General features: G+C 39.0%; 4 protein-coding genes across 8 annotated transcripts; 2 read left to right on the forward strand and 2 right to left on the reverse strand.

The window, feature by feature from the left end:
* The first annotated feature begins 5,802 nt into the window (after positions 1 to 5,802).
* Positions 5,803 to 12,868, forward strand: LOC116215856 (lupeol synthase-like). The gene is made up of 17 exons (XM_031551646.1): positions 5,803 to 6,096; positions 8,645 to 8,830; positions 9,054 to 9,143; positions 9,297 to 9,494; positions 9,706 to 9,790; positions 9,888 to 10,054; positions 10,126 to 10,314; positions 10,435 to 10,548; positions 10,633 to 10,752; positions 10,862 to 10,984; positions 11,082 to 11,180; positions 11,263 to 11,319; positions 11,451 to 11,497; positions 11,695 to 11,838; positions 11,920 to 12,097; positions 12,178 to 12,258; positions 12,359 to 12,868. The coding sequence occupies exons 1-17, from the start codon at positions 5,896 to 5,898 to the stop codon at positions 12,551 to 12,553; spliced, it is 2,274 nt and encodes a 757-aa protein (XP_031407506.1). The 5' UTR covers positions 5,803 to 5,895; the 3' UTR covers positions 12,554 to 12,868.
* Positions 12,869 to 13,147: 279 nt separating this feature from the next.
* Positions 13,148 to 15,835, reverse strand: LOC116215858 (prefoldin subunit 1). Its single transcript, XM_031551652.1, has 6 exons — positions 15,570 to 15,835; positions 15,287 to 15,340; positions 14,490 to 14,595; positions 14,363 to 14,369; positions 14,151 to 14,235; positions 13,148 to 13,611 (listed from the first exon to the last, which is right to left on the reverse strand). Exons 1-6 carry the CDS (start codon positions 15,591 to 15,593, stop codon positions 13,498 to 13,500), a joined length of 390 nt encoding a protein of 129 aa, XP_031407512.1. The 5' UTR covers positions 15,594 to 15,835; the 3' UTR covers positions 13,148 to 13,497.
* An 82-nt stretch (positions 15,836 to 15,917) lies between these two features.
* LOC116215857 (probable serine/threonine-protein kinase PBL17) lies at positions 15,918 to 21,340 on the forward strand. Of its 5 annotated transcripts, none has more exons than XM_031551650.1 (7): positions 15,941 to 16,650; positions 16,911 to 17,016; positions 17,166 to 17,482; positions 18,021 to 18,156; positions 19,281 to 19,417; positions 20,002 to 20,125; positions 20,535 to 21,340. In XM_031551650.1, the coding sequence occupies exons 3-7, from the start codon at positions 17,213 to 17,215 to the stop codon at positions 21,071 to 21,073; spliced, it is 1,206 nt and encodes a 401-aa protein (XP_031407510.1). In that variant the 5' UTR covers positions 15,941 to 16,650; positions 16,911 to 17,016; positions 17,166 to 17,212; the 3' UTR covers positions 21,074 to 21,340. The 5 variants fall into 5 exon arrangements, with proteins under 5 accessions (XP_031407507.1, XP_031407508.1, XP_031407510.1 ...); XM_031551649.1 differs by having other exon boundaries at positions 16,924 to 17,016; XM_031551651.1 differs by having other exon boundaries at positions 16,927 to 17,016.
* Positions 21,341 to 21,538: 198 nt separating this feature from the next.
* On the reverse strand, positions 21,539 to 27,362 carry LOC116215855 (TORTIFOLIA1-like protein 2). The gene is made up of 8 exons (XM_031551645.1): positions 27,043 to 27,362; positions 25,793 to 26,513; positions 25,443 to 25,637; positions 25,250 to 25,352; positions 23,694 to 24,358; positions 22,649 to 23,347; positions 22,074 to 22,239; positions 21,539 to 21,900 (listed from the first exon to the last, which is right to left on the reverse strand). The coding sequence occupies exons 2-8, from the start codon at positions 26,441 to 26,443 to the stop codon at positions 21,887 to 21,889; spliced, it is 2,493 nt and encodes an 830-aa protein (XP_031407505.1). The 5' UTR covers positions 26,444 to 26,513; positions 27,043 to 27,362; the 3' UTR covers positions 21,539 to 21,886.
* Between the last annotated feature and the right edge of the window lie 470 nt (positions 27,363 to 27,832).

Here is a 27,832-nt window from a genome sequence, read left to right on the forward strand (position 1 = left end):
AAATTTCCATAATTTGTTTAACAATAAATTAATCAAAAAATTGAGAATATCTAATTCAAATTGAGAGAAAGAGGATGTAGCATATAGTGCAAGCCCTCGCATGGTAAATTTTGATCTGTGACTTTCAAGATAATAATTAAATGTCATAATTTCATTACCAATTCATTAAATACAAAATTTGAAAAAAAATATATCAAATTGAGAGAAAGAAAATGTAGCATATTGGTGCACTCCTTTGCCTATTACCAAGAGGTTCCATATGCAATTTTAGTGTTAGGACTACTTAACTCATTTTATTAGCTAATAGAATTTCTGTTTCATTGTATTAGACTCATGTGTCTTTTTGTAAAAGAAAAAAGAAAAAAAACTCCTAAGTTTGCTTGGAACTATTTTTTGATAATTTTTGTATGTGTTTAAATAGACAATCAATCTAGGTAATAAAGAAAAAAAACATATATTATTGCATCAATTGAATCATATAAAAAAATGTTATTCTAAATTGTATAATATTGTATTTGTAATGAATAAAAAGGTTGTACAGTAAAATTAAAAATTAAAAAAAAATCTGTAGCGAATCCTTCCGAAGATCTATCCCGTCGGAATTCTGAGGGTCTGTCCCGTGGGAAACATTTCCTATGCCCCCTTTTTCCGACTATCAATTTTCATCAGAAATTCCGTTAGAAATTAGTTTTCCTCGGAATTCCGGCGGATCCTTCCGTTGGAAATGGTGCAGTTTCTAATAGTGTTCTATACAAACTCTTAATTATATTCTCTAATTATGGGATCCATATAAGAAATGCTATTAAAATCAATCTTCTAATTATATTCACCCCGATTTCTAATTATGGGGTTGGCGGTCGCGATCGAGGTCACCATGGCAGCCTGCCCCCTTCTCCCTTTCCCTCCGATTTTTTCTAAATTTTTTCTAGTTTTGTCAATTTCAAAATAATTAATTATTTAATAATCTAGTGGGATCCACTCATCTCCTTCCCCCATTTAGTAAAATCCATTAAAATTAATGAAAAAATTGACGGAATGTTAGATTTGAGAAAGAAAGATGAATTGGTAATTTTAAGGGTCATTAAAAAAAAGTAAATATAACAAAAGCACAACACCGTGTGATTATAGTACTGTTTTACTCAGTCACCCAAAAAAAGGTAGTCTTGTTTTACTGGATAGAATAAAGTCCGTGTAGAGAAATGGGCGAGTGTAGGAGCACGTCCTTCTCAAAAAGTAAGAGGTTTTAAATTTAATTCAAAGAAATAAAACTTATCGTATCATTCATTTCGATTTTTTTTAATAGATTTATGAGGTTTCATTGTAATCTAAAAAGAATAAAATAAGAGACACGTGCATTGTTATCATATTAATTATTATATCAGGGGAGATAAATCTAGTACCATTTGCGCGTATATAATTGGTTAGTACAATAATGATGATCTACATAGTGCGTATACCTATATTTACATAAAGAGTGTCATTTTCGGTCAGTGCCAATTTATTCAACATGGCGATCATGTAGTATCGTGTAGGGTCCTTGAAATTGGATTTGGGTCTTTGCCCATTGCGAATGCTCTAACATTAGATTGCGTAATTTAATCAACAATAAATTTACAGGCCAAATTAATTCCTAATAAATTTCATTTTCCTTATTCGCATTAATTAGCCTACTCTAACATAATTAATTTTTCATATAATCGCCCATATTTAAAGTAGTTAATTTCAAAAATTTTAATTTTCTCGCTATAAACCATCAACTTATTGCTCACTTTTTCCAAAATTCTTAATTCTTCTATCCATAAATTCAAAAAAAGAAATGCTAAATCATCTTAAAGTTGTGCCGATTAATTCTCCCAACACTACTGATTTTCCTTATATTGCGGAGCAAGTTCGGAATCGACTCCCGGGCCGGCAGTCTCAACTTCTGTTGCAAGCCGGGAGAGTTGTTCTCATTAAATCCGTAATGGCAGCCATTCCTTCTTTGTCCTATGCAATGTAACTTGCTCCCTAAATCCATCACTTCATCGTTGGATAGATTAAATCGAGATTTTCTTTGGGGTTCTACTACCGAGAAAAGGAAAAAGCATTTGGTTAATTGGGGAACTGTGACCCAACCGAAGGAGAGCGGTGGATTGGGAATTCCAAGAATGAATCTTCGGAGCATCGCATGCCTCGTGGAGAGGGCTCTCGTGGACAGTAACCCCTGGGTACAACTACTGAAATCCAAACCTTGGCACCCCGCAACCTTTGAACAACTTTGGAAAGGATCTGCCAATTGGAAAGCATTTATTGGCAATGGGGCAAGAGTGAACTTTCGGAAAAATGATGTCTGGCTGGGAGATTGTCCACTAAGGAAACGTATCTTGGGACCACTGCCTAGAATTGAAGAACAAAGGACTGTCCTGACAGTCATCTCAACTGCAAGAACGTGGGAGCTTGGCACCATCATCCTCTTCCCTCCCCCCTCTTCTCCTCCAACGATTGCGAAGATCGACCAAGTCACCCTACTCCATCCTTCTAAACTGCACTGGGTGCCCGACTGAGACGCCCTGGTCGTGGATATGGAAAAGCTTAGCTATCCCCAAGATTCAGCGGTTCATTTGGCTCTGTTGCCATGAAAGGCTGCCGGCCAGATCTCTTTTAGCAGCTAGAAACCTCAACATTGATCCATCGTGTCCCATTTGTAATTCCCGGGACGAGACGATCCAGCATATTTTACGAAAAAAATATTTGCTTACCAACATTGATCTCTTTTAATGAATCTTTGCTTACCGAAAAAAAATTATCCTGACACTTACGGGTATTTAATAGCTCTTTGACATTTTGTAAACAATAGATTATATCATCTTTAAGTGTGATTTTTAAATTAGGAGAATTTTATATCATTGGACAACAGTGGGACCTCCTTTCCACGTTATGTAGCAGATTATATCAGCGGACCCATGTGATTTCGTTTTAATGAATCTTTGCTTACCGAAAAAAATAATTCTCCCGACGCTTACGGGGTATTTAATAGCTCTTAATGAATCTTTGCTTACCGAAAAAAATTCTCCTGATACTTACGGGTATTTAATAGCTTTTTGACATTATGTAAATGACAGATTATATCATTGTAGGTGTGATTTTTAAATTAGGAGAATTTTAAGATTGTTTATTAGTGTGATTTATCGTTCTCTTTGTTATGTCTAAATTTGTTTATTCTTTGTAATGTTCAATTAAACTAATTTTGTTCTTCTAATCATCCACTTTTATTTATCGAGTAAGTTGCCAAATTTTCTCTTCATTTCTCCACTTGACTTTTTTGGTGATTTTTCTAATAATTTTTACTTCTTCCTTCATGCAAGAAAGAAAAAAATTAATGAAAATGATTCAAATAAAATATTTGGGACAGTTTATTATAAAAAAAAATTAATTATTAATTTACATGTCAATTAAAATAAAATTTTACTTTTACTTTTATTAATTTTTTTATACCGAAATGAATAGGTTTTAAAGGCCATATATAAATTTTTTGCTTTGGGCCTCCATTTCTCTTAGGCGCTCCCGTTTTCCTATTGAAGTACATAGAAAGTGAGACGGTCAGCCTTTAAATAGTACAAACGGGGGTCCTAAATACTATATATGTAATATCATTTATCGAAAAAAGGTACAACGCAATGACACACGTTTTCGTCTAATAACTAAGAGATTATTGATTTGATATTCGTGATGGGACTACTCATACATATTTATTAGTTATTAAAATTTCTATTTCATTACATTAAATTCGTGGATCTGCTTTGTAACTCTATAAATAATAGCATTTTATTTTTCCATGAAACGGAAGAATCAATTTCCTATGCTTATGGGGATTGTTGGTCCCCCAGGTAGCAAAAGACAAGAGACACCTGAAATTTGCGAAACATAAGCACCCATAAATCAAACTCAATTGATGGCCGTTTTAATTGACCCCTACTGCCCTAGATGATTTCGGTTTCATATTAACTTTCTCTTGAGAAATTATGGATGATTATTTTTCACCTCCACGTGATAAGAATGAATTAATAAAGCTTCTGTTATAATAAAGCAAAATAACGTTACGACCCACATGCCATACTATTTATAATCTGATCCGCTGTATCTTTATTTTTTCTTTTTTCCTTTTTGATACTCCATATCATGTAGGTAGCAAGAAAGCGACCATTTTCCGATCAACATCTTTTACTGTTTAAAATGATAAAAAAAAAATTCTAGGAGATGCACTTGTTGGGACACTGGAGGGGGAGTAACCTTTAATGCTTAATTTCTCGAAATTGCGAGAGTAATGTTTTTTATAATTTTATTGCACTGAAATAAATGATATATTTCCTTTTAAAAAAACTTTTCCTACGTATATCTACCGATGCGATGGGTTGTCTATGGTATATGAAAACAAGGTACAAATTCCATGCTTTGGCGCTAATTCCTTAAATTCCAAATTTGGATTATTGCCAATACTTCTACGCGGATTCCTTCTTTTGTAATATATGACGATATTGTTCTTTTCATCACCCGATTCTTTCATCCCTCCAGGGACATAGTACAAGGGCGTACGTTAAAGTTGAAATTGAGAATTTTCAAATTCGATTCTCATCAGCAACGCTTAACGCATTTTTTTTGTTTTCTCGTATTCTATCATGTACTAGAGTCATGGATTTGATCCTTTATTACCGATAGAAAATAAAAAATTAAAAGTACGTATTATGTTACCAATTATTATATTTCATAAATTTGGGTTGCCGGCCACCATTATCTGTCTTCCTTCTTCACTGGACGAATAAGTGAAACACAGATTCTTGGACAAAACTATCGCAAACTAAAAGGCTTTAACAATAATCCGCTGGATCAAACCGGACGCGGACTGGTTCGAGCTGAAATGGATGGGTCAGTCAAGTTAACCGGGTATCCAATTTATGGACGACGACGGATGTGCTACAGTCATACCCTGGTTGGTGAAGGAGATTATGAACATTCTATCACGAGTGATAAAAAAACATCCATAAATCTAGCAAATGATAAAAAGGAAGATAAAATAAATGAACACCAAAATTAAACACGATATCGAGACCTCTGACTCGGAACGGATTGTAAATGTTACTATACCACGCTACTTCATTCTCAAATGATATAAGGCAACAACTATTACACGCATTTACCAAAATATAATTGAATCTTGTAAGTTTAATAACATTAGAAGCTATAGTATTTGATTTGATAGTAGTTGAGTGAGAATTATATACAAATCCTATGGTCGCTTTCGCATAGAAAAGTATGTAAGCGCACTCCAAAGCATTTCTTCTGCCCCCTTTCGTCTATAAAAGGACAGTCTTTCTTCTCCAAACTTCATTGCCTCAAGAGAGAAAACAAGTACGCACTTCCCTAACTCTCTCTCTCTATCTCTCTCTCTCTCTCTCTCTCTCTCTCTCTCTCTCTCTCTCGCATATGGCGATCGATCTAATACTCTCTTACATGCATTTTATCCGGAAATCCATCTATGAACATACCTTCCCGATAGTTAAACTAGACGAGAGTTACGGAACGATCGACGATGTCAATCTTTCTTTCCCAAAAGTAGTTCATGTCAGGGATCATAAACATAGAGATCGATGGGGCCATTTTCCCCCCGCAAGAAAGTCGATCATTTGCATGTGTATATATAGTAACATATAGACTTATACATTACATATATATATGTGTGTGTGTGTGCGTATGTATGTATATATGTACCGTTTTCATCGAACAGGTCGATTAAGATTCTGGTTCTTGTTACTTATTATTGTGCAGTTTCGTGCGCTCTTGCGAAACAATATATCGGTGGCAGAGAATAAAACATCAATTGGCCACGCGGAAGATTGATTTTTGTTGTCGATCATCATCATGTGGAAGCTGAAGATAGCGGAGGATGGGCCGTGGCTGAGGTCGGTGAACAACCACGTGGGGCGTCAGCACTGGGAGTTCGACCCCGATGCCGGTACACCCGAGGAGCGGGCCGCGGTGGAGAGGGCCCGTGAGGAGTTCAAGCTCAACAAGAAGCGGCTTGGCCAGAAGCAGAGCGCTGATCTCTTGATGAGAATGCAGGCAAGGCAACTAGCTCTCATTCCCTCTCCGTCTCTATATCTAGCAATTTCTTTCTTCAAACCAACTTAGACTGGTTCACGTGGCTCGACTAAACACTTTTATTTCTTTATTTAAGATTTCAAATTTGAGTCTTGTGAATGGAGAAACTTTACAACTGCAAGAGTTTTATCGTTTTAGTAATTCAGCTTAAATCTGAATTAGTTGAGACAGCATTTTGGATACTATACACCATAGGGGGATTAAAAAAAAAAACTCTCGTCAATTTCCCTTTCTATATGGGGAAATTGATCAAACGTTGCATTTGTTCTTCAAAACTGAAACTATGAGCGGACACAATTAATATGAGAAAATATGGCACGGAACGATAACTATTATATCCGGACGCCGATCACTAGATTCTATAGTAATGATTATAATTTACCATATATATTAGAAAGTCACCGTCTATAGCCCAGTACATAAGCCAAAAAATAGCATCCAAAACGTTTGAAATGTATGAGTGTGTTTACGATATTTTTTATTTTATGATTATTTTTATACCATAAATAGAATTTATGATTTTTTTTTATTACAAGGGAGGCCCATGGACCTAGCACATTCAAATAGAAATCTCAAATATCTAATAAAAGGGCACGAATAATCCCACTAGATATCGAACATGGGACCTCTTGATCACCAAATGAAAGTGCGCCAGTGCGCTATACCCTCTCTTGATAGAATTCAGAGTTTTAACATAGAACATAATATAAGTAAAAAAGAAAATATGGAAATTTCTTGTATGTGGACGTGGATATACTTTTTTCTTTTTTTAATTAGCTTTGCCTAAAAAGCTCGAAATGATAAATAAATTGCGTTTATAATAAAGTCAAATTTTAGAAAATAGAATGGTACTTATCAAATAAAAAAAACCCTCTTAAATAATAGTGTGTATATATATATATATAAAAGAATTTGTTAAAAATCATCCTAATAATTTTCATAACTACTCAAAGCGGTATGAGTTGTAATTTTAGTAATATATAAGGTTATTTTATGTTTTTTGGCACGCATTTTTGGCAATAGTTAGAAATATTTATGCGTAATCAATATTTTTTATTAGTTTATCATTTATATCACCAACGTAATAGTGATTACTCTGCTGCACACATTGTAACCGGTATATTTTTTTCATTCTGAAGATTAATATTGGTTAAAAAAATGGTGTTATATGTTTTCATAATCTGTTCTTACTAAATACTTTTTTAGAGAGTGAGTCAAAATTAAGAATTTAATGTGGTAAAGATCAGTAAAATATTTTTTGCTTCAAGTTAGGGGTAAAAAAACAAGAAGAATAAGATAGAAACGGGAAACAGCATGTGCTTAGGGCGTCAGTTCATGAATTGATATATTGGATTAATTATTAGTTCTCCATCTCTATAGTTTAAATTGACTAGTTGAAAAGAAAACAAGCACAGCGTAGTCAAATACAGTCCCGTTTTAAAATCAAACTAAAACGGTTGTGAATTTGATTCTCAACAGTAAAATTTCTCTCACTTTTTATTTACCTTACATTGTCTTGAATTAATCCAGAAAATCATGTAGGTTAGGTGAGTATAAGGAATCTGTCTATCCGTATGCGTGTGTGTAAATATTGATAAACTTTTGGGCAATATATATTATACTTGATTGAGAAGTTCCCTCACCTAATTTATTAACCCCAAGAAAAAGAAAAAAAAAGTAAAGAAGAAAAATTTTCCTACCTCAAATGAACCAAATTCTTATTTTTCCTTTTGGGTTGGTGGATAGTTCAATAACTTAACCAGTAGTGGCAAGTAGTCCACTAGCCTTTGGTCTGCTATATAATTATTATTATTATATAGTAGACCAAAAATTTATCGTAAATCTGGAAAAATTCTAATATACCTTGCATGTACAATACCTAAGGTTGCCCTCACCATTAGATTGGGTTGGCCTACCCTTGCTAAATAGACATGATTCAACAGTGATCGAGTTTCTGATATCTTTTTTTTTTTTTAATAAGTTTTCACAGAGTCAATTCTGTATCTGAGTGGGACCATAGGAGTTATGGAGACTAGTTTTCCGGGTTAAGCATATCAAATCAAATCACGGCAAGTACGAATGCGCAAAATTTATTATTGACCGACTATCTGTCCGCTGAGAAGTTGGGCCCAACCCATCGACGGCTGGTCAACAATCTGGTCCTAAAGAATTTTGATCTGAAAGGGATTGTTTGAGATTTTGATAGATGGGTAATGTTTTCCACAAAAATTGTTTTCCAATATTTCATGTATTCGGTTTGCCGAAAACTTTACCATTGGTTGGTGCGGTGCGAACACTCGATAAACACCTTTAAATGATTTACGATCGTCGGTTTTATAAGTTACCATGCCTCAGTTTCACATGATAATTCTCCTCTAAACGTGCCAAGGAATGGCCGCCAGCGGGCTCAGCCGACGTCACGACTTTGACAACTTCGATTGTGTCTACGAAAATTGACACTTTATTAGCACGTTTTATCTGATCTCCAAAATGTATCTTCTGGTCACAGCTGACCGTGGAGAACTCTTGTGGGCCCATACCGGCGGCTGTGAAGGTGGAGGACACAGAGGACTTGACCGAGGATGCCGTGACCACCACCCTGAGGCGGGCCATCAGCTTCTACTCCCAGCTTCAGGCCCATGACGGCCACTGGCCCGCAGAGAACGCCGGCCCGTTGTTCTTCCTCCCTCCTCTGGTATACTCATCCCTTCCTTCACTAGTTACTTTCCGTAAATTTGATCGCATCAACGGATATAGCTTGTGAAGTCGTGCTCGGTACGAATGGAAGAACATGTTACATAATTGGTATCTTTGTAGAAAATGACGCCCTTGCTTTGGATTTTCGGAGCTGTTCGCACTTGTTTGTGCTAGATGTGACATTATTATGAGTTACCGGGATGACTGTACGTGCAATGCAGGTCATGGCACTGTACATCACAGGTGCGATCAATGCCATCTTCTCGGAGGAGCACAAGAAGGAAATCAAGCGCTACATTTACAACCATCAAGTACGTATCCGATTGATATTACACGCAGTTCACAGTGACCGTGTTATGCTCGGTGTTATGATGGTTATTCGTCTGATTCTTCTTTTATGTCTCGAACCGAGATCATCATCCCATGTTTATCTTGGTTTTCTGGTTTTTCCTTGATATATGCAGAATGAGGATGGAGGGTGGGGATTCCACATAGAGGGCCACAGTACGATGTTCGGGTCGTCCCTCAGCTACATTGCCCTGAGGCTGCTCGGCGAGGGGCCCGATGATGGAGAGGATAATGCTATGGAAAGAGGCAGGAATTGGATTCTTGACCATGGGGGTCTTGTGGCAACACCCTCGTGGGGAAAGTTTTGGCTCACGGTATATATACGGCTTCACAATCCAGCTTTTCATTTGAAAACCATTCATTTCTTACCTTAGTCTTGGGTCGACCTGCTGTGGCATAGTCAATTGTCATGTACTACCACATAGTTCATTTTGGCAGGTTCGAGTTTTCGGCACTGTTATTAAAGTTTTTTAGCCTCTTCTAGACATCACTGACGTATCTTCCTTTCGTCTGCAATTCTTTTAGGTACTTGGAGTCTATGAATGGTCGGGTTGCAACCCGCTGCCCCCGGAGTTCTGGCTCCTCCCGAAGCTCTTCCCTATTCATCCAGGTTCACAAAGCCCAGCAAAAACCGAATCTCTTACGATTCATTTTCTGCATACTGAGTTGAGTCAAAATCTTATTCCCTCTTGTGCATAAAACTTCAGGGAAGATGTTGTGTTATTGCCGTCTGGTTTACATGCCGATGTCGTACTTATATGGGAAGAAATTCGTGGGCCCAATCACGAGACTGGTGCTATCACTGAGACAAGAGCTCTACACCGAACCATATCATGAAGTAAACTGGAACAAAGCACGAAGCACCGTCGCAAAGGTATCCTCGAGATTCAGATAAATATTTTGTTCACATAAGTTTGTCGTGCTCACGGAGTTGTGTTTAATCAGGAGGATCTGTACTACCCACATCCTCTGGTGCAAGATATGCTGTGGGGCTTCCTTCACCATGTCGCCGAGCCACTCCTCAAGAGATGGCCATTTTCTATGCTGCGAGAGAAGGCACTGAAAATCGCTATTGATCACGTCCATTACGAGGACATCAACAGCAGATATCTCTGCATTGGATGCGTGGAAAAGGTATAAAACAAAAATTGCAGCTCTGATACCGTGATAAGCATCGCTTTAACAGTTACCATGTTAACCATCATCGGTTTTGCCTTTAGATAATGACATATATCGTGATGAAACTAATTGCAGGTTTTGTGCCTACTTGCTTGCTGGGTCGAAGACCCGAATTCGGAGGCATACAAGCTTCACTTAGCACGAATTCCCGATTATTACTGGCTAGCTGAAGATGGGCTTAAGATGCAGGTGACTAAAATATTCAATTGTAATAAAACTAGGCCCGGTTAACAATATCGACAGTGAACTAATCAAGTTCTACACATCATGCAGACCTTCGGGTGTCAAATGTGGGATGAAGGATTTGCTATACAAGCAATCATGTCGAGCAATCTCTCGGAAGAGTATGGACCCACCTTGAGGAAGGCTCATGATTTCGTAAAAGCTTCCCAGGTAAGATCTATGTGCGATCACGTCAAACCATTCCTTCATCAGATCTTAATCTTAAGCTCTTAATATCAGCAGAGTAGCCCAATCAAACTGAAACATGTTTGTTTTGAAGGTCCAGGATAACCCATCAGGCGACTTCGAGGCAATGTATAGGCATACATCGAAGGGCGCGTGGACATTCTCGATGCAAGATCACGGCTGGCAGGTCTCTGACTGCACCTCAGAAGGACTCAAGGTATCATGGCGGCACATCCATTATACTTGTTTATGTTCCAATACATAGCAAGTCCTTTTAACTGTTCCCATAACCAATCGTCCCGGCTCTTTTGCAGACTGCATTGCTATTCTCTCAAATGCCGCCGGAACTTGTTGGCGAAAAGATGGAGACCGAGCGCTTTTACGATGCTGTGAATGTTATCCTTTCCCTACAAGTAAGTGTTTAAAATATTCGTGCTGTTAAACTTCAGTTGTTTCTCCGCAAATTTAGTTAAAGCCTTTAAATTCTCCCTGCAGAGCGAAAATGGCGGTTTTCCCGCTTGGGAACCACAGAGAGCTTACAGTTGGTTAGAGGTAATGCTTCTGACGAATGTGAAAAGCTTAATTGATTCCATAGCCCCTGTTTTAAACCATTTCAATGGAGATGGGCATTGCCCGAGCCGCATCCTTACGTAGAAGTTTTTCATTTGGTCGTCTTTCTGCAGAAATTCAACCCTACAGAGTTCTTCGAGGACACCCTTATCGAGAGAGAGTAAGTATTCTAATGCCTCTTTCGGTACATAGAATTGTAAAGTGAATGAAACCGAACCGTCTTCCTGCCTCATCTGGCAGTTCTGTTCCGTGATTTTTGTGTTCCAGTATTCGCGACACAGCCTAAAGAAGTTATGTCATTGACATCCCGAGTAACGGTTCCCTACATATGCTTACAAGTCTCTTGAATTTACTTAGGTACGTGGAGTGCACATCATCGGCAATTCAAGGACTCACGCTATTCAAGAAGTTGCATCCCAAACACCGTCGGAAGGAAATTGAGAGTTCCATTGCAAGGGCAGTTCGTTACATAGAGGAGACGCAGAATCCTGATGGATCATGGTAGGACACTGAGCAAAGCTTTTCTCCTCTCTCTAACAATATGCACCATATAGTCCGACTTACGATACTTTAACGAATCAGGTACGGCTGTTGGGGAATTTGCTATACATACGGGACTTGGTTCGCTGTAGAAGGGCTAGCGGCATGTGGTAAAACGTACCGAAACAGTCCAGCCCTGAGAAAAGCCTGCGAGTTCTTACTGTCGAAGCAATTGCCCTGTGGTGGATGGGGAGAGAGCTATTTGTCAAGCCAAAACAAGGTTCGATATTGAATGCCCCATAAGTGTTTTCTCACTGAAGAACATTCTCTATGGTCTTCTAATTGCTCGACTCGTAACAGGTCTACACGAATTTGGAAGGCAACCGAGCAAATCTGGTACATACAGCATGGGCGCTCTTATCCCTCATCGACGCAGGACAGGTTCGTAACAAGTTCATGCATTAACTGTAACGACAGATACCCAACTCAAGTTTGGGTCACATTCATGAGCTAAAATCGGACTTTGATGTTTTGGGAACAGGCGGATATCGACCCGACCCCAATCCACCATGGAGTCAAAGTGCTCATCAATACACAGATGGAGGATGGCGACTTCCCTCAACAGGAAATTACTGGAGTTTTCATGAGGAACTGTACATTAAACTACTCGTCCTTCAGAAATATATTCCCAATCTGGGCAATCGGAGAGTACCGAAGGCGTGTTCTCTTTGCATAATACCCCAAGGCCCGAAGAGTAAATACATAATATCTAGCCTGAAGAGTTAATACTTTAAAGGAGTTAAGAAGTACGTCGATACCAGAATAAGCCTGACAGAAGAGATGTAAGGCAATGCCAATTACAGTTATTTTCTACGAGCAAAACATGTTCATCATAAGAATAAGCAATATCTATGTTCTCCACGCAAGGTGTGAAGATTTGGAATCGTGTAAAGACATGTTGTATCAAATTTGTTAAATTTATGTGTTATGTATATCTACCCCGTGATGAATAACAGACCGTCAGTTTCTTGATGCAAGCAAATTTATTTTACTCGATTTTCACCCGCCCTTTCTTCATTTTCTCCTCTTTTTAGTTCAGGTTGAGTTGAGCATCCACATTGATGGAGTCAAACCTTGAGTTGGAGCGAGTCCTGAGCAATCAAGCTTCTGTTCGGACAACAGGATTATATAACTATACCCCCATTTCTCAAACTATAGCTACAGCCTAACTCGAGCACAGTCGAGCTTGGAAATCAGAATCAATCTCGGGAACAAGTTCGTCTTTAAATCCAGCAAAATCGAACTAAAGTAGTTGAGTACCACTTCGAACTGAATTTGAATCCGAAAAAGCAATAGGAATCAAGCTTTAGTCATTTTAGGTACAAACACTAGGAGCTGAGACCAGCTCGAACCTCGCATTGTATCGATTTGACTCGGCTGAACAGTTTAGACTCATCTGGCATCATAAAAAAGTGAAAAGAAGGAAAACGTACTGGACAATTTTGAGGGGGTTTTACCTCCAAGCAAAATGGATGATTCAGAGAACAATGGCCATCATGCTTTCACAAAAGTCCTCATGACTTCATAAGACAGCATGAAGCGATCACCGTAACAGAAGCTCGGACATTGGGTCAGACAGATAAAAAAAAAAAGGACCAACCTAAACAGGAAAGAGGCCATTTACATTACAGACATTGACATGATCTGATGAGCAAGGCCTGGGTCTTGCTGCAGAAGTTCTCTCCAGTTATTCTCTACCTCTTTGCTCTGCTTCTCAAGGTACTCCTTCGAAGCCTGTGCAAAGAAGACAGCTCTTTAAACACACAGCAAGATCGAGAAACAAAATTCTATGCAGATATCTAATCATATTGAAATCCTTAATCAACTTCTGTTAATGACCATAATCCAAATACTACGAATGCAAAAAAGAAGAAGAAACAGTTTGTAAAGCGGTTTCCATATCAAGTGAGTGATTGATGATTGCTTACGGTCTAACAAAAATAAAAAATGAATATTCTTCTGGGACCAGTTCCAGATTTAAGCAAGAATAAAAATGCACAATAATTCCCAACTAAAACTCCAAAAATAAAATTGATTTTCGTTATTTCAGAAGAGAAGTGACAGAACGTTCACTCTAGACTACAGAATCAACTCTCTCCCTGACAGCAGGTCCAACAAGCTGCAGTGGCACCAGGAAAGAAATAAAAATAAAATTAACAAAAGAGAAGCTGAATAGTAACGAAATGTATCTGAAGCATAGTGCTTGGTAATTAAGCAGGAGAAGCCTTCTCTTCTTGGAATTATCAGTTTCACCAGAAAGAAATGAGATATACCTGTAATGTGGCTATAGCAGCCTCACTATCCTTCAGCTTCTGTTCCTGCTCATTCATCAAAATTGTCTTGGGCTCCAAAATGAAACTGCATTTTACATGCACACACGCGCACACAGTTTTAGAATGTATTCAACCACCAAAATAATTTCATCAACAATGGTTCAGTTTGATTTGTGAATCTGTTACAAAATACATCTGGAACCGGTACTCACGTTCTTCCTGCAGGACAATAACCGAGAGAAACATCAGATGGGGTGATGCCAGCCAGAAAAATACTTCCAAAGTCATATAAAGCAAGTCACTATGAACATGAAAATAGAATTAGTATCGTTGTTATACCTACGGACTTGTATGTATTGGTATCGTTAGGCAGCTGCTTTAGCTCCTCCAAGGTCAAATATGCACGCTTCTTTTCCCATTCTTTATTTCGTAGCTGATTTTGAACCTAGAGAGCAAGAATTCATATCCCTGATTGAGTATAAGTTGATAACTTGGCTGAACATGCCATTTCAAGAATGTTGAATGAGTTATGCAACTTATACATGCAAATGCGGTACTTAGTAATTCAATCCTTATCAGATATTGAAAGTTTCCATGTAGATTGACTGATGTTTCATATGCTCAACCTTCCACAAATGGGTTTCATCGCGAGTTTCATCATTCCTGACCAGAAAAAAAATGCAGGACTCGGATCTCCATCCATAACACTGAGTTTCTTGTCCACAATCGGAAGACTATGCTAATCCATCAGTGTATCCTTTCAATCACAGAGCTAAGTACACGATTCAATACTCAGTTTCTAGACTGGGTATAATCGACATGTTTCTACCGGTTCTAGACAGCGGAAAGAACTGGACAAAGGACAGAAAAACGTTCAGGCACTCAAAGGTTCCCCATAAAAATACCAAAAAACTTCCCAGAACAATCATCATCAACAAAAGATCCACAATCTCAAGTCACCCCTATCACAAAACTAACGAAGGAGAATGAGTAAGAAGCTGCAAATAAAATCTAACTGAAATTACTGGCAATGAAAGAAACACTACAGAGACTGAAACATGAAGAAGTTACATAGGAACGGATATAACTGAAATTGGAAGAATGAAATCAGGAAAAAAAGCCAAAACATCACTAACCTGCTTCAATTTGCCCGTGTTCTCGATCATACGAGATTGAATCTCCATAAAGGCCTAAAATTTCAACACATCACCCAAAACCCAGAAATAGATCAATCAACCAATCACCCTTCCTTCAACGTGAACCCACCAAAAGAAATTGAAGAACATCACATAAACAAGAGGCCGACATATCTCGACAAATTTATTCCCTTTCTGGGCTGATTAGTACCCTAAGCGGCCAAGAAAGAGAAACCCAATTTCCCAGAAGAGGGGATAGAGAGAGAGAGAGAGAGAGGCTTACAGCTCTGTTAGCTTCGTCGGCCATGTTCTTCTTCCACTGTACTGAGAAAGAATGACGGGTGGGGTTTTCCCTCGTCGGGCTGTCTGCTTTGCTGCTGACTGACTCGGGTCTGAGCTTTCGGTGTATCGGCCGCGAAGGGTCTCTCTCTTTGTGGGGGACAGGGGGAGGGAGTTGGATGCAATTTGGCCGAAATTCAGGAGCCAAAGTGTAATTTCACCATCCCAAGCTCTTCCATATTTGGCTTCAGTTCAGTCCCGGCTCCCACTGACTGAACTGATTCAGGAAAGATCGGTTTTTTTTATTCATTTATTTATTTTTATTTTATTTTTTTTGTTGGGGTCATCGTCATGGAATCATCCACCCATGGCCATGAGTAAACAAACAAGAACATGCGAATCATAGGCAAGGCAGGACAGGGAGGGCGAGTCAAAGGTCAAACTTGTGGGTGCACATGTCCGCTGTCCGAAAAGGGTACTGTTTTGATTTGGGCATGAATGTTTCGGCAAATTTCTCCATTTTCGCTAATTTCTCCATTTCTTTCCCCCATTTTTTTTTCTTTTTCTTTTGGGTTGGCTGGAATTGATTGATGCGTTTGGTTTGGCGTTTTCGGCGGCTATCCCTTCGAACCCCAAGAGACCCCATCAGCCCCAACGGTTCCCTTACAAGAGCACGACACCTCTCTCTCTCTCTCTCTCTCTCTGTTCTTCTGCTTTTACTCTCTCTCTCTCCCCCCACTGGTTCAGCATTCGTTCTGCGCTTATTTCTCTTCCGGGTAGAAGATAGTGTGACTCGTTCTCGAATGATCCGAGGTTGATACCCAGACGGTTAGAGGTGCCCTCCGGTTTGGATCTTGATCCTTTCCTTCATATACTCGATAATTGATCCGCTGGGTGCCCCCGAGTGAAGAGTTTTTCCATTTGTTCCCTTCACGGGGATGCCCAATGTGTGAAGAAGGGCCGCTTGAATCGTTAATGGGACCTTAAGATGAAAAGCAAAACCGCACCTGGGTTCGGGTTTGGCCTCGGATTCATGGGGGCTTGCTTCAGTTCTGAACAGGACAAGTCCATCAACAAGTTCCCAGGTATCAGCTTCTGTCCCTTCTCTCTCTGCCATTTCCTTCTCTGCTCGGTGATTGCTTCTTTTTTCCCTTGTTGGGTGCCCAGAAGTGTGGGTAAAGTTTGGATCTTTCGGCTTTGGGAACAGGAGATTGATGATTTTTTAAGTTTGATTTGGAGTTAGACTGTTGCTATATGAAGCAATGCAGGTTATGTAAGTGGGTGATCTATGATGCTTATGAAAGCCAATCGTATTGCTGTCTCCTGGTGAAAATGTTGATGTCAGATATTCCCTGCAGCAGCCCAAGTCACTGTCTTTGGTACCTGTCCTTAAATGCCTCCGAAAAACCGAAATGCTTCCCTTGTGTGAACAATAAATTTTGAAGTTATAGGTGAGACAAACAGATCATGCCTGTGTTGTGACGGTATAATCGAGTTTTAGGCTGTGTTAAAGTTTGTTGGTTAACCTTTGCTGTTTCTTTCTTTTTTTCCATTTTGGACAATTAGAACTGACCCAAATGAGTTTGTTTGGGTGAAGCAGGGAATGATTGTAGGACTTCTCTATCAGGTAGGAGTGATCTGCGGAGGATGCAAAGCTCAGGTAGCACTCCTTTGGCTTCCAAAAATGTCAGAGATCTCCGTCAAAGCCCAGGATATTGTAATGTCGACATATTTACATATGAGGAGATGAGGTTAGCGACGAAGCAATTCCGCCCAGACCTGATACTTGGGGAGGGCGGGTTCGGGATTGTCTATAAAGGAGTTATAGATTCAAGCGTGCGAACAGGTTATAAGAGCATACAAGTTGCAATTAAGGAGCTCAATCCTGAAGGGTTCCAAGGTGATAGAGAGTGGTTGGTAAGTACCAGGTTCTTATGTTCTATTTCCATACACGTTATTGTGCCAATCAAGTTTGACGCATTGGATGGAAATTGATACTTGGTAGAATTTTTCAAGGATAAGGAAAGTTAGATTAGGTGCCTGTGTAACCACCCAAGTGTTGATGCTGCCATTTGGTTCATTATAGGGACAGTTAGCATGGGACTGGTGGCATTTGTGTACAAAAGTTTTTTTTGAGTGCCCTGATCTGAACGATAAGAATTTCTTTAGACTTCATTAGTCATGTTTTACTGGGAAATTAGAGGATCATATCATCACGCTCAATCTGAAATTATATATTCAACTTTGATTGCTCCATGATTTTGTTCGGGAAAGACAGTCTCATGGTTATAGAGTATAGGCCTTTCACTCGCAAAATTTGCTTATGAGCTTACTTACTATAATGGTTGGACTGTTTTCTGAGTTACCTTTCCTTAACTTTGGCCCTGTTGAGGGATTCTTTTATTTTGAAATTGCACAACTACTCTCCTGACCTTAATCTTCTTTATCCTTTTAGGCTGAAGTTAATTATTTAGGGCAGCTCAGTCACCCAAATCTTGTGAAACTCATCGGGTACTGCTGTGAAGATGAGCATAGGCTATTAGTCTACGAATATCTTGCCAATGGGAGTCTCGAGAAGCATCTTTTCCGCCGTAAGTGATGAAGTTATTCTCAGTTAGACAGCCGATTAACATCTATGAAATGAATTTGCAACACAGTATATCCAGCTTGCCAGTTATGTAATCTATTTTGCATTTTTTTACTATTAATTGCTTGAGGATGTTGCGAATCTATGTACGGAAGCATTATTGTTTTTGACCAACCTATCTATATCTATATACATTAAGCTAAAGGAGAGTTCCAAATTGAAACTCTCGATAGCTTGACATTTGTCAACTCATGAAAGATCAAGTATGCCTACTTTCTCCTTTTTCTAATTTAACCCCAGACTGTTGACATTTTTTCAACTCTTTATCATCTTTATTCATAATAAGACCTAAACTTAATATCATTCTATAATCACCCAATATTGCTTTCTGAATTAAATATTTATAGATTTTCGTCCTAATCAAATCTTATGGGCCAAAGTTGTGAATGATAAACTTACGTGGATCATATTTTTGCCTTCTCATTTTTACATTCTAATGATCATAATACTGAAAAACGACTCATGAAATTGTAAATATATTTTACTAAAACAATAAAATAGTTGTCGAAAACGGAGAGGATATTCTTTCAATATATTAGTTGTAATAATATATTTTAATAAATTTAGAAACTAGCATTGTCAAATAACTTCATATAATGTTTTTGTAAATAAATTATCATAATATTATCTAAGTATGATACAATACAAAATTAAAATTTTATTTTTGCGATATTTTTCAGGTTTTAATTCAACTTTATAGTCAATTTTCATTCTCTCTATTTCTAAGAAAAGCTATATTTAACTGATTTAGTTTCATTTTATTTTAAATAAAATAATATAATATAATCCATATATTTGATAATTGGGGTTAGAGAAATTTCTGTGACATTTATGTAATAAATAATAAGCTACAAACTTAAAGAATAATATAATATTGAACTCAATATAATCCAAACATAAGGTTGAAGTATAACCTTTTTTTTATGAAATTCACATGCAGCAATGTGAGGGGCATTTTTCTAGTAATTTCTTAAATAAGAGATGTTTTATGAGCCTAGACATCCTTGATTCGTGCTAATGCAGCTTTGAGTAAACTCTTACCAAGCCCTTTTTTTTTTTTCGGCTCAGGGGTGGGTTGCGTCTTGACATGGTCAAGACGAATGAAAATTGCTTTAGATGCAGCAAAAGGGCTCGCCTTTCTTCATGGTGCTGAGAGGTCCATTATTTATCGCGATTTCAAGACCTCAAACATCCTGCTAGATGCGGTGAGTGATTTAACGACTCTTAAAAATGTAGAATTACCTTTGGGGGGTGAAAAAAAAAGGGAAGAAAAATTCTGGCTTTTGACTGAAGGTTGTGTTTAATCACAACTTAATTAAATAAGTGCTTAAAAGTTAGTTATATGGGAAAATGAATAGGAGAGAAAGAGGAAGATGAAAGAAAATGGTCACATCTATTTAATTATTGAGTCAAAAACTACTTAATGAGTAAAGCAAAAAGATTTTGACTTAATGAAATAAGTCATTTTTCACTTATTCATACTCTTTCCCCTCATAAAATATTTTCTCATCCTTATCATCCCTCTCTTCTTCCCATACATTTCTTTCCTTAACTAATTCAGTGCTTAATTTTTATGCACTTAATTTATCAAAAACCACCTATTGAGGGGGGGAAGAACTTGTCGGAGATGCAACAAATAAGGTGCTTTCCATATCCATTTAGCATTACCAGGCCATAAAAACTGTTATGACATGACAGCTGTGAAAGTATATTTTCCTGAATAGGGGAATTATGTAGTAAAGAAAGATCTCTGTTCAAGTTCCACCAGTGACTTAGTTTCGAATTGCAGGATTTTAATGCCAAGCTCTCAGACTTTGGGCTCGCTAAAGATGGTCCCATGGGAGACCAGACGCATGTATCAACCCGGGTTATGGGCACTTACGGATATGCTGCGCCTGAGTATGTAATGACTGGTAAGTGTTCAGTCCTAGACTCCTTGACCGCTATTCAGAACTGAAGCAACCAGATCTTTGGTAGTAGTAGTGAAGAAAAGATATTGCAAAGCTCTTTTAGTATGTAACAATTGATCTTTCTGAGGATAGTGGGTGCTTGATGTAAGTGCTTCAGAAATTGTTCCATTTTTTGGTTTTACATATTTCCATCTTCAAATTAAGAAGATTGTACTGATAATGAACATGTCCAGCATGCATGTCAAAGAATTGTTCAACACACTTTAAGACAGAGAAAATAAAGAGCAAATGGCAAACTTCTTGTGGTGTTCCGGAAACAAACAGAACCACTTGTGCTATATTCAGTCATGGGGTCTAGTGTTTAAACAACAATTTTAGCGATCGAAAGTTGGTATTTACTGATTTTGATCAGGTCACTTAACGGCGAGAAGTGATGTTTATGGATTTGGAGTGGTACTGCTCGAGATGCTCATTGGGCGCAGAGCGATGGACAAGAGCAGGCCGAGCCGGGAGCACAACCTAGTCGAGTGGGCCCGGCCACTTTTGAATAACAACAAGAAGCTCCTCAGGATCTTAGACCCGAGGATAGAAGGGCAGTACTCGGTCAAAACTGCCATGAAGGTGGCCAACTTAGCATATCAGTGCCTAAGCCAGAATCCGAAGGGGAGGCCGCTGATGAGCCAAGTGGTGGAGATTCTTGAGAACTTCCAGGAGAAGGAGCAGAAATCTCAACATGCTATTGTTCATAATGGAGGTGAGAGTTTGACTCTGTACGAGGTTCCCAAGGATTCCGCCAACAATCCTCAGGAGAAGAGAAACATCGTCAAGTCCGAAGTTGAGAGGAAGGAGCTCCATCAGAGGCCGACAGACAGCAGAACGAAAACGGAACTTCCAAGTGAGACTGATCAACGCGGCCCTCCCGATTCAAAGAGTGGTGAAGAATCGGGCTAGAATGTGTCTTCTACTTTTAGCATATGAGGGACGGGAAATGTATGTACTTGCGTGAGACGCATTAAAAACTCACTCGCCCCATAAATTCTCTTTGGAATACAAATTCTTGTTGGCCCTGCTCGGTGGGAATCGGACCATCATAAAAACAACTTGTACAAGATTTGAATGTTTATTGAGAATTCAGAGCATTGGCCAGTTTTGTATCATTTTTCTCGGTTTCAGAGATATCAGAAGGGAATGATTGTTTGGTGGTTCCATCTTTTTCTACTATAATCTGAATTGATTTTATTTACCGTTATGAGGGGCATTCTGCAGAGAACTGCTTAACTTAATGTCACAAGTCACTGGGCCTCAAAACCTCACAACAATTTAGATTCTCGGAGTTTCCGACTCCTCACAGTGAGTGAACTCGAAACCTCAGCAATTGTTACCGGACTCCTGAACCATATAAAAGAACATAGCAACTGAGTCGAAATCCCGTAGCAGAAGATTCACAAGGAGTTCTCAGTTCTCGCAAGAAAGTGATGTGATTAGTAGGGTTGGATCATACGATTACCGGTGGTATCAAATGTTCAGCCCGTCAGTTCCTACTTTATGGTTGAAAATGACCGAAGAGAACTGTTGAAAAAAGAAAAAGAAAAGGAGCAAAGTGTGTTTTATGATAGACTCCCATAATACAAACTGAAATACAAGCACTAAACTGCGAAATATGGTAAGTCGAAGCTTTGCCACACGTAGAGTCTTCTTGTCTAGACACCTGAGAAACAATCTAAACGTGGAACAGAAACCCCCTGCCGCTCCACCAGGATGATTTCACGAGCATTTCCCTACATAAGAGGTTTTGCAAAGTCATTTGGCTTTTGCTCGAAAACGAGGTCCCGATAAAAGTCAAGAACCAATCAACCACATATATCCTATTGTCGAGAAAAAAGTCACAGAAACAGAACCTCACAACAGGTTTACACTGAACCAAAAAGGATCAAATTCAAAGCCCTCTTACCCCAGATTTGTTGAAGCTTTGCAGCTATTTGAAGGACGGATCTCCTTTCCATTGAGGAAGAAAAGTCCATGTTGACAGCCTCCTGAACTGCTGATATCAATTCTTGTTTCACTTCCATGGGGAGAAGAAAATAGTTTGGCCCATGGAGAGAGCTCAGATCCACCACCTAACGTAGGAACAGCAGAAGAAAACTCTAAGTCAATGAAGTCTTGGCTAGTGATATCCATCATCCAACTTAACAAATTATGGTTCTTATGCTCCAAATTGACCAATCAATCAGGCATTTCTTACGAAATAAGCACATAAATGCCATAAGAATGCTAGTTAGAGATCACATGATAGTAATAGGAGCTTTTTTAGCAAAACACCTGCATTGGAGAAAAACAATATTCTACTAGCTGACATTTACAAAAAATATTTCTGCTCTATATGTGAGTGATTTTCGACAAGCCTAGTGCCCGCTTTTATTTTAGACTACAGGAAAAATTAAACAGATCCCACATATCAGCAATCTTCACTGGAGCTGGAGAAAGAATGAAAACTCAAACACGACAACAAACATAAGACTGACATACCTGCTGCAACCACAGCATAATTGGTTTTACATATCTTTGTTCTATGAAGAATGAAACCAAGACAATAAGGACCTCGCTCGCTGTCTTCTGCGATAAACTTTCCAGGACAGGGCCAGTTCCATTAAGTAGCTCAACCAAAACCTGTTCATTTCCAGAAAGAAGGGCCTCCATATAAGCAGAGTCTACGTCTCCTTCACATAGAAAGTCTTTCACCCTGTTCCACAAGCTGTTCTTATTGTAAGGAACAGTTTTTCTACCAATTGGGCTAAATTGTGAGGTTAGGGCAGCATTTGTTTCTCCATTCATATTATCAACTGCCCGTGGTCCTTGCCCACTGCATTTTGGGACAACTCGCCCAGTTTGAGTTCTATTCGACTTAGCAGGACTAGCCCACATATCTATATCCTGCTTAGATGAGTTGCTCAATCTGCTCCCTGCAAGTGCTTTATCCTCCCAAACCTCAGCCTTTTTCCTAACTGTAGAGTGTCTGCTGTGTATTTCAACTGATGGCCTTGGGGTACATGTAGAGAGCTTCAGGTGATTATTACTTCCATTGTTCTTCATAGCTACATGTCTTGCTGTATAAGGATCTCCGTCTCCATGCATGAAATCTCGATTTATCCTACATACTGCCTGCTCTAAAGCTAGCACCTTCGATTTGATCACAGACAAACTTTCTGCAGAGGATTTTGTGAACACCTGCAGCAAGACATGAGAAACAAGATTATATATAATATATGGTTCTTAACTGGTAGGTTGTATGCCATAGGGCCAAATGGATTCCCCACCACTATCCGGGTAAGCAGTGAATATAAGGATGAGTAAGGGGACTAATGAAAGCCAATGCAGAAATGCCATATAAGGCAATGGATTCTCTAGTGCATTATAATCTATCTTCTTGAGTCAACCTGATTAAGTATGTGATTGGCTGTGGACTTGGAATAAGAGACTGGAAGAGAGGATTCACTGGTTCAGTAATATAAGACTTCACCAAGAGACAGCATGAAATTTGTTTAAACCAGGAGAAAATTTAGCTAACACATACCTGCAAAAGGTCCATTAAATTGGATTGCTTGTTCTCAATCTCTGAGAGCTGTTTACGAATACAAGCCATCTCATTTGCCATTTGTACACAGCAGTCACGCTGGGTATGATAACTTGACTCTGTCACAGTGGAATCAAGACTCCGGCGATCCTGAATCTTTTCCATGAAACTATGTCTCACACTACTAATCTCTTCATCTACAAACTGCAGGTCACTTGTCACTGACCTAAGCAAACTACCATCCTCCAAACACTCTTGAGAAGCTCTCACTGACTTAGTCTCCAAGTTACCAGCAGCAATATTGGTCACTGATCCACATTCCTGTTTCTCATCTATCAATGGAGATTCATATATCACGTATCGCTTGCTCTTGACACTGGGGACAGTTAATCTCTCTGCAGACTTACTGACACAACTACCGTCTGATTCTTCATTGGTGAAATCAACAGATGATATATTTTTGGAATTGGGAACAGCAATTTCAATATGCCGTTCTTCTGGTTTGTTGTGTTGAGAGTTCTCAGTGTAATTTTGACGAATTTTCGAAACTGTCCGAGGAACTTTCTTCTTGGTGGAATCTATAAAAACTTTCTTAAAAGCAGGTTCCCTGTCTCTAGATTCAATGGCATTAGTGACATCACTGTACTCCCCTCCAAAGAAGCTATCTGCCCAGATTAATGCAGGAATTAGAGGGGGAGAAAGGTGTTCCAGGAAATATGTGTTGAAATCTGATTTGACCAAGTGCACACAATGTGGGAAGCGAAAGCATTCTGGAACTAATTAACAGATATAACCCAGTTCATGGCCAAAATCTACTAAAACTTGTTTGCATTGATAAGATGTCAATCCAACTTTTGTTGCGTAAAATGATATAATAATCACAGGAGGAAAGTTAGAGCTCAAGATCTGCATAAAACAATATAACTATCCAAAGAAAAAGATTAAAAAAAATAGAAGAAAGGCCTTTTTTATTTACTTTACCATGTAGTTGGCAAAATTTACTTGAATAAAAAGGAAATAAATTTTCTCTAAGCTAACAGAAGCTAGAGTACCATTTGCATATACCTTTCCTCTGCTAGAATCATAAAGGTCATGTTCTATAAAAGACCCAATTCTAGAATAAATTCAGTAGTTCAGCAACAGCGTACCATCATTATAAGAAGCTTCCCATATTTTCGTAGAAGGTTCCATTAATAACTTAGAGTTTGTATCATAGGTAAAGGATCAATGATTTTGTTTCATGTAAGAGATAAATATTATTTTCCAGAATATAATGCCGCAGCTGTATGCTTCTAGATGAACAGCGAAAAGTTTAGCACATTTTAAAAGTTAAATTTTGTTCTACCATCTTCTGGCAATGACACTCCTTTCACACTTATATTTCTGAGGCCAGAAATACAATTTGGAAGTTTCATGTTGCAACCAAAAAGAAACACAAAATTAGTTAATCCTAGAAAGCCATTCGACCAAATGACTAATTTACTTCAACTTCCCATGCATCAAATGTTTGAACAGATAAAAATAAACTAAAAGAACAAAGACAAAAATGTCAAAACCTTTGATGGATGATCCAGCTTCTGAAGGATCTGGAGTAGTGGGCCCTGGAAGACTTCTCCAGCAATGTAATGCCTGTGCTACAGAGTCCCTAACTGGTTTTACCTGAAAGATTGTTTTAAACACCCTTCAGAGAGGTTCCACAACACCAGCAATATAAGGTGACGAAAACAGATAAATTTTCCAACTACTGACCTTATCGAATCGGCATAGTTCAAGGCAGCGGATGCAGGATGCCCTGAAAGATCCCAGGAAAGGTCCACTAGATAATGCAATTTCTCCTAATGCTACAGAAGCGGCTTTGCGTGTAGCCCAGTCAGTGCTTTTCAATGCTTCTTGGATGCTAGTAATTGCTGCTGTTAAAACATTTTGTGCTGTTGCACCGCCTGCCTGAAACAGAATTTACAATGAGCTTTTTTTAAATCAAAAGTCATGCCTGTTGGGAAAGAATTGGAAAAGGACCTGTCTTATGAATAATTAGTTCCCAGTATTATGACCAGGATACAAGAACATGAAAATTCTCATTTTACATAGGCAAGCTTTACCTGGATAATACTTCTGTTCAACTCAATAACTGCTGGTTTGGCCATGAAGTGCGGATTCTTAAGCAGCTTCACTGTTCGAGCCAGCATCCGCTGCAAAAGGGATGTCGGAGGATCGTGGGTATTGTCGATAACCCTGGCCAAGCACAAACCTGCACCAGACTGGACCTGCTTATTTTGTTCGCCCAAAGCTTCAAAAAGCGGCCTCACCAGCATAACAAAAACTCCATCCCCCTGTCCAATATGACCAACCAATTTTAAGGCCAGGGTGCCCATTGTCTCTACACACGCATCCCTCACAACCGAGTCGGGGTCCTTGAGTCGCTTAACGATACTAGACACTATCTTCCCGATGTACGGTCCAATAAGACCCTCGTGCAGTCGCGCTAACGTGCCCATGAGTCTAATGCACTCCTTCCTAACAGCACTCTTTTGTTCCGAGTCCGTGTCCAGGATGCAGGACAGGAAAGAGGCAATTGCTTCCGGGGTCATGCGCTCAGCTATTTTATCAAGTTCTTCAACCCCTATCTTGTACGTGTCCCTATCCGCGAGCTTATTTAGAGCAAAAACAACCTTCTGTTTGAGTTCCAGCATGACCTGTTGATTGCTGGCCCTGCTCGGTCCTCTCGCTTTCATCGGCACCTGTGTCTTCATATTTCTGGGTTCTGAATAAGCTTTAGTAATTCGCCAACGTCAATGTTGATGCTGTTTATGGGCTCGACAGCTGCAGCAAATAAATCACTTTCAGACGATAACGATCACTCCGTAAAGAACACAGTCCGGGCAGAAAAGATCCGCAAGAAAATGAAACAATTTAAAACCAAACAAATTTACGAGATCTAATCGAACAGTTCCGTAACAGAGAATGGCTTAGTTTCATCAGAGAGCCTCAACGTTAGCGGTTAGATCGACCAAGAGCGCTCAGAGCACTCAGTCCAACCAAAGCACAACCTAGAGAATCAGCATTACTTCTGAAATCTAAGTGCTAAGTGCCACAGTGAAGCGAAAAAAACAGGAAGCAATCAATAACCGCTACTATCGACTTATAAAGAAAACAGCAATGATGATACTCTCCTGCTTCCAACAGGAACGACGGTCAGTGTGAACTCCTCCCATCATGATTTTACCGGTGAACATATATGCACAAACCACGGAATGCCAAGTACAGGATGAGGAATTGCAGACGCAAACGGAGCAGTTCAGAAGAACTGAAGCAACTGCAGGGGTAGAGAGAGAGAGAGGCAGGGACGTACGAGTTGTTGGAAGAAGAAGTTCGGCGCGGAGCTCGGCAGGCGCTGGGCGGTGCCATTGCTTGCTGCCCAGAGCTCTGGCTCTTAAGGAGTTCAAGCTCTCTACTCTACTGCCAGGCACAGGCACCGTACAGAGAGAAAGAGGTGGAGAGAGAGAGAGAGAGAGAGGGTCAGACTCAAAGTTCAAATTTAGAGAGAGAGAGAGAGTAATGATGGGATGGATGGAGATTGTGAAAGAACGAAAATGAGGGAATCTCAATGCTTCTTTCCCTCTTTCCCTTCATGAGTGCATCGTTTCATGGGCAGGAGAGACGAGAGGAAAAGAGTTTGAAGAGAGGGAGAGAGAGAGAGAGAGAAATAATTTCACATTTCAATTTTTTTTCGGAGTGGGAGACGCGTAGGCCAAATACAATCAAGCGATTATGCTATTAATTGAAAACTCGGTTTGAGCGCAGTAAAAACTCGGTTCGAGCACACTAAATGAAGAAAATTTAAGTTAATAGAGCTTTACTTTTTAGTGAGTCAACTCGTTTCTGAATTAATTCACTTATTAAGACATACATCGAGAAAAAAGTTAATAAACCTCTTTGTTTACTTTAATAAATCTTTGAGCGTCATTACATCCTCATAATAATCGACTTAAAATTTCTCCCAATTCAAAACTACATTCACAATAATATGAGTTGTTATTACAGAGTATCCAAGCGCTGAATCACGAGGCCTATTATGGGACAATAATTTGTAAGATTTAATAATTCTTTTTTTTATTTTTTAAAAGAGAAAAAGAAAATTT

The sequence above is a fragment of the Punica granatum genome, chromosome 8 (genome assembly GCF_007655135.1).
Source record: "Punica granatum isolate Tunisia-2019 chromosome 8, ASM765513v2, whole genome shotgun sequence".
NCBI lineage: Eukaryota > Viridiplantae > Streptophyta > Magnoliopsida > Myrtales > Lythraceae > Punica > Punica granatum.

Coding starts and splice junctions, on each gene's coding strand:
- LOC116215858 (XM_031551652.1), bottom strand. CDS start 15,593: ATGGCCGACGAAGCTAACAGAGCT. Junction 14,596..15,286: donor ACACGGGCAAATTGAAGCAG/GTTAGTGATGTT, acceptor CTTGCTCTCTAG/GTTCAAAATCAGCTACGAAA. Junction 13,612..14,150: donor CTGCTATAGCCACATTACAG/GTATATCTCATT, acceptor TTCTTTGCACAG/GCTTCGAAGGAGTACCTTGA.
- LOC116215856 (XM_031551646.1), top strand. CDS start 5,896: ATGTGGAAGCTGAAGATAGCGGAGGATGGGCCGTGGCTGAGGTCGGTG. Junction 6,097..8,644: donor ATCTCTTGATGAGAATGCAG/GCAAGGCAACTA, acceptor TTCTGGTCACAG/CTGACCGTGGAGAACTCTTG. Junction 10,549..10,632: donor AAGATGGGCTTAAGATGCAG/GTGACTAAAATA, acceptor CACATCATGCAG/ACCTTCGGGTGTCAAATGTG.
- LOC116215855 (XM_031551645.1), bottom strand. CDS start 26,443: ATGAAGACACAGGTGCCGATGAAAGCGAGAGGACCGAGCAGGGCCAGC. Junction 23,348..23,693: donor ATTTAATGGACCTTTTGCAG/GTATGTGTTAGC, acceptor GTCTTGCTGCAG/GTGTTCACAAAATCCTCTGC. Junction 22,240..22,648: donor TTATGCTGTGGTTGCAGCAG/GTATGTCAGTCT, acceptor TTCCTACGTTAG/GTGGTGGATCTGAGCTCTCT.
- LOC116215857 (XM_031551647.1), top strand. CDS start 16,554: ATGAAAAGCAAAACCGCACCTGGGTTCGGGTTTGGCCTCGGATTCATG. Junction 16,651..17,162: donor GTCCATCAACAAGTTCCCAG/GTATCAGCTTCT, acceptor GTTTGGGTGAAG/CAGGGAATGATTGTAGGACT. Junction 19,418..20,001: donor CAAACATCCTGCTAGATGCG/GTGAGTGATTTA, acceptor TTCGAATTGCAG/GATTTTAATGCCAAGCTCTC.